Source organism: Hyperolius riggenbachi, chromosome 1, assembly GCF_040937935.1.
Source record: "Hyperolius riggenbachi isolate aHypRig1 chromosome 1, aHypRig1.pri, whole genome shotgun sequence".
Classification (NCBI taxonomy): Eukaryota; Metazoa; Chordata; class Amphibia; order Anura; family Hyperoliidae; genus Hyperolius; species Hyperolius riggenbachi.
In genome coordinates this window covers 209,159,007-209,172,764 of record NC_090646.1, presented here as the reverse complement: position 1 = coordinate 209,172,764, position 13,758 = coordinate 209,159,007, and the positions used below count along the sequence as shown (strand labels likewise).

Sequence of the window (13,758 nt, the reverse complement as noted above, 5' to 3'; positions counted from 1 at the left end):
TAGATGGTAGGGGCAAAGGGGAGTGAGGATATACCAGAGAGAGATAGTGAGAAAGACATGGGGGAGAGTGAGATACACACTTCAGTGAGACATAGAGGTAGTTACATATCAGAGGGCTATCACATGAGCAGCCAGAGACCATGAAGTATTCAGCTAGCTTATCCATCCAGACCTCCCTCAGTGAAGCACTGAGGGAGGTCTGGATGGATAAGCCAGTTGAATACTTCATAGTCCTATCACTACAGAAGTAATCTGATTGTAAGCATTGTTATCTGTACCCACTGGCAGCATGTGCAGCATAATCAGTTTCTTGTTACAGGAGCCAGTGAATACAGATAATAATGAGGACAGCCAACATATGTAATGAAGGGGAAAGTAAAGCATTCTGCAAGCCAAGGTCTGACTTCCTTCTTCACTAGCACACAGCAGGGGCACCGGGCTGTGCTCATACCTGGCACAGTGATCTGTTAAGTCACCCAGAGCTGCACCATGCTCTGTACACACGCTGCTGCTACATCCAAAGTCAACTGTAGCTTGGAAAGAAAGGAAGTGGGGCGGCACAAAGACACTGCTCTGGTGTTAGGAGGGGATTCTGGGCACCTGTAATCCCCCCCTAAACTTGCCTATGAGATGAGTTGTGGTCACAGGATGTGAAACTGACTATGGTAATCTGCAAAATAACAGTTATATAACCAGTTTCTGATCACTGTTAAAAGTGCAGATGGGCTAGTATTTCATTTTAAAAAATCTAAGCTCACCTGTACTTGTGTAGTTCTAATTGTAGATAAATACAATGAAAAACCTGAATGACTGTGATCTAATGTGTGTGAAATTGTAATGTTTTATCAGAGTACTAATAAATGTAATATCTTTTTTTAGAGTCCACTACACTTAGCTACATTAAGTGGAAATCTTTCTACTGTTCAGCTGTTATGTGGACAGGTAAAAATCTCCTTTTATTTGCAACACATGTTAATTATTATTATGATTTTATAGCACTGACATCTTCTGCAGCACTGTACAGAGTATATTGTCTTGTCACTTAACTGTCCCTCAGAGGGGCTCACAATCTAATCCCTGCCATAGTCATACGTCTATGTATGTATCGTGTAGTGTATGTATTGTAGTCCAGAGCCAATTTAGGGGGAAGCCAATTAACTTATCTGTATGTTTGTGGGATGTTGGAGGAAACCAGAGTTCCCAAGGAAACCCACGCAGACACGGGGAGGCGTACGAGAGCTACTATGGATGGTGGGGAATGAAATAATTTGGCTTCCAGCAATTGCTGAAGGCAGAATTATAGTGTTTTATAAGTAACTTCAGCTCGGTTTTCTGACAGCGCTGAAGTTACTCACTGCTGCACCCAAGTCTCCTGCGCTGGAATGGAAGTGTTCGATGGGGAGAACTAACAAAATCACATGTCTGGGATTTGAACCGAGGACCGAGTGCTGCAAGGCGAGCGTGCTATCCACTACACCACTGTGCTGCCGCTAATATTAAATAAACTAATAATTCGCTTTTTTGCTTCTGTACAAGACATGAACAAATGTTGATTTGGACTTGTAAGTATTAAGTCTTCTGTGTTCTTTAACCACTTGCCGACCGCCTACTTCATATTGGCGGCGGCAAAGTGGCAGCCCCAGGACCACGTAACGCAGATTGGCGTCAGGTCCTGGGGCACTCTCTGGCCGGGGATCGCGCGCTGGGATGCGCGCGCATCCACCGGCAATAGGCTCCGCCCACCCGCGACGTAAACCCGCCGGCCAATCGGAAGCGCCGGCGGGTTGTTAACCCGACGATCCCCGGATAGGAAGCGTATAATACGCTTTGTAATGTTTACAAAGTGTATTATACAGGCTGCCTCCTGCCCTGGTGGTCCCAGTGTCCGAGGGACCACCAGGGCAGGCTGCAGCCACCCTAGTCTGCACCCAAACACACTGATCTGCCCCCCCCCCTGCCCCCTGATCGCCCACAGTACCCCTCAGACCCCCCCCTGCCCACCCCCCAGACCCTTATTTGCACACAATCACCCCCCTAATCACCCATCAATCACTCCCTGTCACTATCTGTCAACGTTATTTTTTTTTTAGTCCCTAAACTGCCCCCTGCTCCCTCCTGATCACCCCCCCAACCCTCAGATTCTCCCCAGACCCCCCCAGACCATCCCCCCTCCCCGTGTACTGTATGCATCTATCCCCCCTGATCACCTGTCAATCACCCGTCAATCACCCGTCAATCACCCGTCAATCACCCCCTGTCACTGCCACCCATCAATCAGCCCCTAACCTGCCCCTTGCGGGCAATCTGATCACCCACCCACACCAATAGATCGCCCGCAGATCCGACATCAGATCACCTCCCAAATCCATCGTTTACATCTATTCTCTCCTCTAAACACCCACTAATTACCCATCAATCACCCCCTATCACCACCTGTCACTGTTACCCATCAGATTAGACCCTTGCGGGCACCCAATCGCCCGCCCACACGCTCAGATTGCCCTCAACCCCCCCCCTTATCGATTCGCCAGTGCATTATTTACATCCGTTCTTCCCTGTAATAACCCACTGATCACCTGTCAATCACCCCCTGTCACTGCCACCCATCAATCACCCCCTGTCACTGCCACCCATCAATCAGCCCCTAACCTGCCCCTTGCGGGCAATCTGATCACCCACCCACACCAATAGATCGCCCGCAGATCCGACATCAGATCACCTCCAAAATCCATCGTTTACATCTATTCTCTCCTCTAAACACCCACTAATTACCCATCAATCACCCATCAATCACCCCCTATCACTACCTGTCACTGTTACCCATCAGATTAGACCCTTGCGGGCACCCAATCGCCCGCCCACACGCTCAGATTGCCCTCAAACCCCCCCTTATCGATTCGACAGTGCATTATTTACATCGGTTCTTCCCTGTAATAACCCACTGATCACCTGTCAATCACCCCCTGTCACTGCCACCCATCAATCACCCCCTGTCACTGCCACCCATCAATCAGCCCCTAACCTGCCCCTTGCGGGCAATCTGATCACCCACCCACACCAATAGATCGCCCGCAGATCCGACATCAGATCACCTCCCAAGCGCAGTGTTTACATCTATTCTCTCCTCTAAACACCCACTAATTACCCATCAATCACCCCCTATCACCACCTGTCACTGTTACCCATCAGATTAGACCCTAATCTGCCCCTTGCGGGCACCCAATCACCCGCCCACACGCTCAGAATGCCCTCAGACCCCCCCCTTATCAATTCGCCAGTGCAATATTTACATCTGTTATTCCCTGTAATAACCCACTGATCACCTGTCAATCACCCATCAATCACCCCCTGTCACTGCCACCCATCAATCACCCCCTGTCACTGCCACCCATCAATCAGCCCCTAACCTGCCCCTTGCGGACAATCTGATCACCCACCCACACCAATAGATCGCCCGCAGATCCGACATCAGATCACCTCCCAAGTGCAGTGTTTACATCTCTTCTCTCCTCTAAACACCCACTAATTACCCATCAATCACCCCCTATCACCACCTGTCACTGTTACCCATCAGATTAGACCCTAATCTGCCCCTTGCGGGCACCCAATCACCCGCCCACACCTCAGAACGCCCTCAGACCCCAGCCCTGATCACCTCGCTAGTGCATTGCTTGCATCTATTTCCCCCCTCTAATCACACCTTGAGACACCCATAAATCACCTCCTGTCACCCCCTAGCACACCTACCCATCAGATCAGGCCCTAATTTGCCCCGTGTGGGCTCCTGATCACTCGGCCAAACCCTCAGATCCCCCTCAGACCCCCTTCCGATCACCTCCCCAGTGCATTGATTGCATCTATTTTCCCCTCTAACCGCCCCCTGAGACACCCATCAATCACCTCCTGTCACCCCCCTAGCACTCCTATCCATCAGATCAGGCCCAATTCATCCTGTCATCTAAGAGGCCACCCTGCTTATGACCGTTTCCACAAAATTTGCCCCCTCATAGACCACCTGTCATCAAAATTTGCAGATGCTTATACCCCTGAACAGTCATTTTGAGAAATTTGGTTTCCAGACTACTCACAGTTTTGGGCCCGTAAAATGCCAGGGCAGTATAGGAACCCCACAAGTGACCCCATTTTAGAAAGAAGACACCCCAAGGTATTCTGTTAGGTGTATGATGAGTTCATAGAAGATTTTATTTTTTGTCAAAAGTTAGCGGAAATTGGATTTTTATTGTTTTTTTCACAAAGTGTCATTTTTCACTAACTTGTGACAAAAAATAAAATCTTCTATGAACTCACCATACCCCTAACGGAATACCTTGGGGTGTCGTCTTTCTAAAATGGGGTCACTTGTGGGGTTCCTATACTGCCCTGGCATTTTAGGGGCCCTAAACCGTAGGGAGTAGTCTAGAAAACAAATGCCTCAAAATGACCTGTGAATAGGACGTTGGGCCCCTTAGCGCACCTAGGCTGCAAAAAAGTGTCACACATGTAGTATCGCCATACTCAGGAGAAGTAGTATAATGTGTTTTGTGGTGTATTTTTACACATACCCATGCTGGGTGGGAGAAATCTCTCTGTAAATGGACAATTGTGTGTAAAAAAAATCAAAAATGTGTCATTTACAGAGATATTTCTCCCACCCAGCATGGTTATATGTAAAAATACACCACAAAACACATTATACTACTTCTTCTGAGTACGGCGATACCACATGTGTGACACTTTTTTGCAGCCTAACTGTGCTAAGGGGCCCAAAGTCCAATGAGTACCTTTAGGATTTCACAGGTCATTTTGAGACATTTGGGTTCAAGACTACTCCTCACGGTTTAGGGCCCCTAAAATGCCAGGGCAGTATTGGAACCCCACAAATGACCCCATTCTAGAAAGAAGACACCCCAAGGTATTCCGTTAGGAGTATGGTGAGTTCATAGAAGATTTTATTTTTTGTCACAAGTTAGCGGAAATTGATATGTATTGTTTTTTTTTTTCACAAAGTGTCATTTTCCGCTAACTTGTGACAAAAAAAAAATCTTCTATGAACTCACCATACCCCTAACGGAATACCTTGGGGTGTCTTCTTTCTAAAATGGGGTCACTTGTGGGGTTCCTATACTGCCCTGGCATTTTAGGGGCCCTAAACCGTGAGGAGTAGTCTAGAATCCAAATGCCTCATAATGACCTGTGAATAGGACGTTAGGCCCCTTAGCGCACCTAGGTTGCAAAAAAGTGTCACACATGTGGTATCGCCGTACTCAGAAGAAGTAGTATAATGTGTTTTGAGGTGTATTTTTATACATACCCATGCTGGGTGGGAGAATCTTCTCCCACCTAGCATCTGTATGTGTAAAAATACACCCCAAAACACATTATACTACTTCTCCTGAGTACGGCGGTACCACATGTGTGGCACTTTTTTGCACCCTAAGTGCGCTAAGGGGCCCAAAGTCCAATGAGTACCTTTAGGATTTCACAGGTCATTTTGCGACATTTGGTTTCAAGACTACTCCTCACGGTTTAGGGTCCCTAAAATGCCAGGGCAGTATAGGAACCCCACAAATGACCCCATTTTAGAAAGAAGACACCCCAAGGTATTCCGTTAGGAGTATGGTGAGTTCATAGAAGATTTTATTTTTGTCACAAGTTAGCAGAAAATGACACTTTGTGAAAAAAAACAATTCAAATCAATTTCCGCTAACTTGTGACAAAAAAAAAAAATCTTCTATGAACTCACCATCCTCCTAATGGAATACCTTGGGGTGTCTTCTTTCTAAAATGGGGTAATTTGTGGGATTCCTATACTGTCCTGGCATTTTAGGGGCCCTAAACCGTGAGGAGCAGTCTTGAAACGAAATTTCTCAAAATGACCTGTGAAATCCTAAAGGTACTCATTGGACTTTGGGCCCCTTAGCGCAGTTAGGGTGCAAAAAAGTGCCACACATGTGGTATCGCCGTACTCAGGAGAAGTAGTATAATGTGTTTTGGGGTGTATTTTTCCACATACCCATGCTGAGTGGGAGAAATATCTCTATAAATTGACAATTGTGTGTAAAAAAAATAAAACAATTGTCATTTACGGAGATATTTCTCCCACCCAGCATGGGTATGTGTAAAAATACACCCCAAAACACATTATACTACTTCTCCTGAGTACGGCAATACCACATGTGTGGCACTTTTTTGCAGCCTAACTGCGCTAAGGGGCCCAAAGTCCAATGAGCATCTTTAGGCTTTACAGGGGTGCTTACAATTAGGCACCCCCCAAAATGCCAGGACAGTGAACACACCCCACAAATGACCCCATTTTGGAAAGTAGACACTTCAAGGTATTCAGAGAGTAGCATAGTGAGTCCGTGGCAGATTTCATTTTTTTTTGTCGCAAGTTAGAAGAAATGGAAACTTTTTTTTTTTTTTTTGTTACAAAGTGTTATTTTCCGCTAACTTGTGACAAAAAATAAAATCTTCTATGAACTCACCATGCCTCTCACTGAATACTTTGGGATGTCTTCTTTCCAAAATGGGGTCATTTGGGGGGGATTTGTACTATCCTGGAATTTTAGCCCCTCATGAAACCTGACAGGTGCGCAGAAAAGTCAGAGATGCTTGAAAATGGGAAAATTCACTTTTGGCACCATAGTTTGTAAACGCTATAACTTTTACCCAATCCAATAAATATACACTGAATGGTTTTTTTTTTATCAAAGACATGTAGCAGAATAACTTTCGCGCTCAAATGTATAGGAAATTTTACTTTATTTGAAAAATGTCAGCACAGAAAGTTAAAAAAGTCATTTTTTTGACAAAATTCATGTCTTTTTTGATGAATATAATAAAAAGTAAAACTCGCAGCAGCAATCAAATAGCACCGAAAGAAAGCTGTATTAGTGACAAGAAAAGGAGGTAAAATTCATTTAGGTGGTAGGTTTTATGACTGAGCAATAAACCGTGAAAGCTGCAGTGGTCCGAATGGAAAAAAAGGCTCTGGTCCTTAAGGGGTTTTATGACTGCAGTCCTTAAGTGGTTAAAGTGGAACTAAGCACAGAAGGTCCTCTCTGCTCTAAAGGATTAGGCACAGCATGAGAACCTTTATGGAAAAAATTGAAGCTTTAACTATTTCTGCCGCCCGGACGTGAAGCTCACGTCCGAGCGGCTGCTCTGCTGCGGTGCCGCGCTTCGGCGCGCTCCCGCGTGCGATCACGGGCGTGCCCCCGTCCCTCCATGATGTCCCCCGGTAGCCCTGGGATCAGTGAACAGGAACATGGTTCCCGATCACCGATCCGTGTCCCCCGCAGAAAAACCGAAGCGCTCTCACAAGAGGCTTCAGTGTGTCTGCCCGGAAAAAAAATTCTGCATCCCCCTTGTGCTTCTGCTTAGCGAGAAGCACAAGGAGGGAAAAAAAATTGAAATAGTAAAACTGCATCTACATATTTTTTACATTACAATTTACACATATAATAACATTAAAAATTAACTGTTTATTTCCCACACCAAAATATTACCCAAATACAATTTTTAATGGAAAAAAAAAATTTCAATAAAAAAAAAAAAAAAAAGACATAAAGAGTTACCTAAGGGTCTGAACTTTTAAAATATGCATTTGAAGGGGTATACTACATACACTTTTTAAAGTATAAGCTTGTAAATAGTGATGGACGCAAAAAGGAAAAAATGCACCTTTATTTCCAAATAAAATATTGGCGCCATACATTGTGATCAGGGCAAAATTTAAATGGTGTCATAAACGAGACAAAGGGGCAAATAAAATGCATAGGTTTTAATTATGGTCGCGTGGATTATTTAAAAGCTATAATGGCCGAAAACTGAGAAATAATGAATTCTTTCCATTTTTTTCTTATTAATTCTTAATTCTTAGCAAAATGTACCACTCAAAGAAAGCCTAATTGGTGGCGGAAATACAATATATAGATCAATAAATTGTGATAAGTAGTGATAAAGTTATTAGCGAATGAATGGGAGGTGAAAATTGCTCTGATGCATAAGGTGAAAAATCCCTGCGGGCTGAAATGGATAAAGAGACTCTGAAGCGAGTCTCTTTTCTAATCTGTATTAATGTTAAGCCCTATAAGCACAGCTAAACCGCCGCTATCCCGCGGCAAAACGAGGGGTTAATACCCCCCAAATCCCCCCAGCAAAATCCACGACTTTCTTGGTCGTGGATTTTGCTCTTCCTGGAGGCAGAGCTATGAGCTGTAGCTCTGCCTCCATGCGCATCAATCGCCGCGCGGATCTCCGACTCTCCCCCGCCCCTCTCTGTGAAGGCAGATGAGAGGGGCGGCGGAGAGGCGGCGATCAGCGGGAATTGACGCGCTTGAGGCAGAGCTTATGGCTGTAGCTCCGCTTCAAGCAGGAAGCACTCCCCGGAGGTAGGAGAGGGGATTTGGGGGGTATTAACCCCTCGTTTTGCCACGGGCTAGCGGCGGTTTAGCTGTGCTTATGGGGCTTAACATTAATATAGGTTAAAAAAGAGAATTGAGACTCGCTTCAGAGTCTCTTTAATCTGGATTCACTTTGCAAGGGGCGCTGAAAGGGTTAAGCCTCAGTGTTTCCATATGTGGAGACAACCAACAGAGATTCCAACAGAGCTCTTGCAGTCTTTATTCACAGCTACTGATAAGACTGTTTCAGAATCAGAATCAGAATCAGAATTTATTATCGCCAAGTACAACGGTGGATTGTACCCGGAATTGGTTTTGGCGCATACAGGGTCGTTGATGAAGAAACAAGAAATAGCATACAGTTAAAGCATGGCACATACATAGACATGGGACAGCATACATAGGACAACATTACAGCTTGTGCGTACAATTAAGCAGAGTACAGCATTGCATACAGTTAAGCATGGTACATACATATAAACAATAAAGACAATTAAACGCAAAAATAAAAAAACAAGACAGAGAGCATTACGGCATACACACACAGTTAACGTAATGCAAGCATAGCAAAGCTTACATTGATAGCAGGAACAGAAAAGAGTAGGACTGGAGGAGCAGCCTGAGAGCTGATATGAGCGCTGCCATTTTCGGCACTGGACGCTACACAGCGACACGCTCCCAACAAGACAGGTGCTACCGATTGTCCACGAAAGTAGAGAAAGCTGAGAAAGCCTGGAAAAGAGTGGATAGAGAAAAGAGAGAGAGAGAAGGGATAGCTAAAGAGAGAATTGAAAGAGAGAGAACCAAAGCATGAGGAGAGAGGCAGAGAGTTCCTTCAGGGCTGCAGATTGACACCCCTGGGTACAGTCCGACAATCAGTCCGAAACCATGTGCTGAGCACCGTTTAACCGAGCCCTGGCTTGCTGACCAAATCTGAGTTGGTCAGGACCAGAAGAATCCATTTGATGGTGGTTGCAGGCCGAGAGGGGCCCGGTGCTCCTGGGAACAAAAAGAACACGGAGCCAGTTCTGGTGGGCCTTCCAGGGCTTACGGGGAACTAGGGCTGCTGTGTAGGCTGGTCTGAGTGGCCTGGAGGATGAGAGCAGAGGGGACTACAGAGCTGCACTGTGCTGTTTGAGGACTGCAGGCTCGGTGGTGGGGAGCAGGGCCTGGCTTGTTTTCAGTGGTGTGTATGGAGCAGGAGAGCAGTGGTGGAGGGGCTGCGGCGGTGGAGCTGCCTGCTTGTTACAGTGATGGCATCCCCGGGTGGCGGTGGTGTAGTGGCCACACATGGAGTGGCGGATCAGGCATCTTCCGGGTCCTCAGATGGTGTCGGGGCAGGGCAGTGGAGGCAGCGGCAGAGGATCAACAGGCTCCAGTCCCCGGGTCCTCTGATAGCAGCTGCATTCCGTGAGCGGCATCTGGTTGCCCCGGCAGCAGTGTTGTGGCTGCCCCACGTGGAATCCTGTCCCTCCTAACGATGGTCCGAAGGCGATATAGCAGCCAGCAGGGATGGAGATGTGCGGTGGCAGAGGGGCTGGCTCAAGAGTCGGGCAGCGAGCAGCAGGAGAGCCCAAACAGCTGATCAGCTGATTAGATAAACAAACAAAGAACAGAGCAGTAGTAAATATTAAAAAACTATGGGCCATATCCTATTACTAAACTTTCCAGCAATAAGCGCTGGCAAGTTCTTAAATTAGGCGATGGGAGCATTGCCTAATGTTATTGCATTTACCACCACCCCAAACCTAAACATGCTAACGTATGTCTTCACCGTTTTAATAAAGGACACCCCCAGAGCTCCATTTTAGCTCCATTTTCATTGGTCCAGACAGTGGACTAATGGGAAGCTCTGGCTGGAGCTTTAAAGATGCTTTGCTGGGGTTCAGAGAGAATTACAGTGACGGGCTTTGGGGCAAGGACGGAAGAACCGATGTGGAGCTCTAGGGATCTCCTTTATTAAAGGAGGCCCCCAGATGCAGCGGTGGAAGATGGCATTGGATGTTCGACAGATGCACGCGCATCTCCTGGGGGAGCAGGGCAGCAGTCCCTGGGGCTGAAGGACAGCACCACAGCACAAAACCTCGCTCCCCATCTTGCGCCTGAGTACTGATGATCGTCCATCACAGAAGTGAAACCGGCAATAGGATTTGCGGTTAATCAACGTGCGGTGGCAAGGTGATACGTAACTCACATTTGCAAGCTACTTATCACCTAGAATAAGATATGGCCCTATATGTGCAATAGGGATGGTCCTGATTAGGAGGACTCATGGAGAAGCACGTGATCAGTTTGATCAGCTGATAGATTTGTAAGGTCCTGATTTGCAGTGATGACTTCCTGGTATAACACATGATTAGGACCAGCAAATCAGAACCTTACAAATCTATCAGCTGATCAAACTGATCACATGCTTCTCCATGAGTTCTCCTAAACAGGGCCATCCCTAATGTGCAATAAAGACTTTTCATTCTGTGCTGTGCAAGAGTTTGTGTCCATTTTAAGCTTCTCTGATGCAAAGTGTAAACAATAGAAACCATTATGTGTTATTTTTCTGTCCATAGGATGGGGTGGAACTGGAAGGTGAAGATAACAACAAAAATACTCCTCTACGACTGGCTAAAGGGCGGAACTTCCAAGCAATAATGTCATTTCTGCAGAGTACAATAACACGATCAAAGCAAATTCACAAATCTGACTGGAGGTGGGTTTTTCAAGGCATGTCCTCCTGTGAAATCCAGTGGTATTCAATCTTTTCTTTATATTTTTTCTGCCTGAACAGCAGGTTTCATTTAGTATAAACATTAATGATCAGTTTTGAAATCCTTAAAGAGAACCTGAGGTGTTATTTAATTATGTTACTGGGGCACAGAGGCTGGTTGTGCACACTAAGACCAGCCTCCGTTGCCCCATGTCCCCCCTGCGCGCCGCTATACCCCCCGCAGTGCTGACGACACGCAGCGCATCGCCAGCACAATGTTTACCTAAGCGCTGTCAGTCAGCGCCGCTCCCTTGCATCGGCGCTACCCGCCCGCGTCACTTCCCTCCTATCAGCGAGAGGGAAGGGACACAGGCGGGTAGCGCCGATGCGGAGGAGCGGCGCTGACAGACAGCGCTTAGGTAAACATTGTGCTGGCGACACGCTGCGTGTCACCAGCACTGCGGGGGTATAGCGGCATGCAGGGGGGACATGGAGGCACACCATGGGGCAACAGAGGCTGGTGTTAGTGTGCACAACCAGCCTCTGTGCCCCACTAACATAATGAAATCCCACCTCGGGTTCTCCTTAAGACAGATTTAACACTTAGGACTTTTCAATCTAGATTTAATCACCTTCGGGGACAGAGTTGCCCTAACTTATTGTGACAAGGAGTTCAAAAATGTAGGCGCAGCATGACAGAAGGCTATAGTTAAACGTTAAATAGTGCATCATTTATTTACCTGGGACTTCCTCCAGCCCATGTGGGCTGTGGGCTCCCTCATCATCCTCCCCAGATACTCTTGTTGTCCTGTGGTCAGCTCTAGTAAATTGGCCAGTTGCACATGTGGGATTCGGCCACACACACCCCTGTCACTCTCCTGATGCAGTGAGCAAAGAATCTGGTCTACCGGCAGACAGTGTAGGTTCTTATTTGGATGGCATGTTGGGATTTTATTGCAGTAATGCAGACATAATGCAATACAAGTGTAAATTAGACTTGGCAGATCATCTGGGGTTATGAGGTGCTTAATTTTTGCAATGTTTCTTGGGTGAAAGCAGGAAGATTTCAGAACAGCACAGATTTGATTTTTGAAGTTGAATTACCGGTACCCAATTTTTAATACACTCAAACTGCATACAAGGTCAGAACCATTTAGATCTGATCTCCCTACCTTCAGTGGTGTTGATTAAGAGTACTATTTTGCTGCCAGACAGGTGACAAGAATTTCAGTTTTGTCAGCATTTAATTTCAGTCTTCTGCCATTCATCCACTCCATCCAGCTCAGCTAAGCAAATGTTCATTGTTGGAGTAGAGGGCGTTGTGCCAGGTTTAAAAGATAAATATAGCTGGGTGTGGTCTGCATAACATTAATACATCAGAGCATGTGTTTAGATGTGTTTTCAAACAGGTAAAAATTATATTGTCAACAGCCAAGGGGATAGGAATGAGCTTGTGGGGACACCATATTTTTGCAGTACAGGGTTGTACAGGAAAGGTCCCGAGGATATTCTTTGTGTTCTGCCAGCCAAGAAGGATCTGAACCTCTGAAGAACTAAGTTATAGATACCACAGTACTCCTGTCACTTGCTAAGAAAGACTTTATGGTCAAGTATTAATAGCGACTGAAATCCTACAGAATATTGCCATGATCATTGCAGATCTGGATGGGGGTCATTTTGCAGTTGTGATGTTTCTTGAAACCAAACTAGAAACTAGAAAGGATTCAATATGTAGTTTCATGAGAGCCTAACTTTCCCCAGGAAGCAGTAGTTGGAGACCGGTCTGTAGCTATTCATAGCATCTGGATCTAGGGAAGGTTTCTTAAAGTGAACCTCCGGACTAAAAATCTACTCAGCAGAACTGAAAAGGCTTGGTGTTTCTTTAACAGTTTCACAGCATCAGAACTTTGTTTTTCTTACCAAAGCATCATTTTTAGCTAAGCTCCACCCATCAAATTAAAAAAGCCCAGGCTTTTTTTCCCTGATGCTGTGCAGAGCATGATGGGATTTCCTATGTTGTTGTTCACATTGCCTAGCAACTGGGAGAGGTGCTCAGGACACAGGACAGTTGGAACTGTGTCTCATGCTCCCTGTCACCTCCTTTCAACCAAAAAGATGGCTGCCATCATGAAATCAAACATTTGCCTGTTCTTTTAAAACAGTGTGGGTAAGAGATTATATTACCTATCTATTTTAATTAACATAACTAATGTAACTTAATGACAGTATGTTTGTTTAGGCTGGAGTTCCTCTTTAAGGAAACCCCTGATTATTGTGTCCTTAAGAAAGATGGGAAACCTACATTATTATTAGAACTTCAGGAAAAATACAAGAAAAAAAGTTAGTGCTTCAATAAAATACTGGTGTAACCTTTTTTTGTCTGTTATTTATTATTATCCTTCATTTATTAAGCACCAACAAAATACACAATGCTGTACAAGTGTAGAATAGTAGGTGCAAATGACAAATCTGAATACAAAAGCAGTGGCGGATCTAGAGAGGAGCAGGCATGGCTAGTGCCATGGGCGACAGCGCACCATAGGCGCCATGGCTGCCCCCATGCTGCATGCCACCTCCGCATTTTGTGTCGCCCATTCCACAATGCCTCCGGTTCTCTGTGCCCCTCCTGTCTTCCCATGGGGGCCATGCCAC

At 45.8% G+C, this 13,758-nt stretch overlaps 1 protein-coding gene across 1 annotated transcript in view; it reads left to right on the top strand.

Annotated features, from left to right (window-relative positions):
* Positions 1-13,758, top strand: part of LOC137571199 (uncharacterized) — a 104,890-nt gene that overhangs the window by 58,421 nt on the left and 32,711 nt on the right. Inside the window, exons 4-5 of the mRNA XM_068280027.1 lie at positions 880-942; positions 10,970-11,109. Coding sequence (XP_068136128.1) covers positions 880-942; positions 10,970-11,109 — 203 coding nt within the window. The remainder of the gene's footprint in view (positions 1-879; positions 943-10,969; positions 11,110-13,758) is intronic.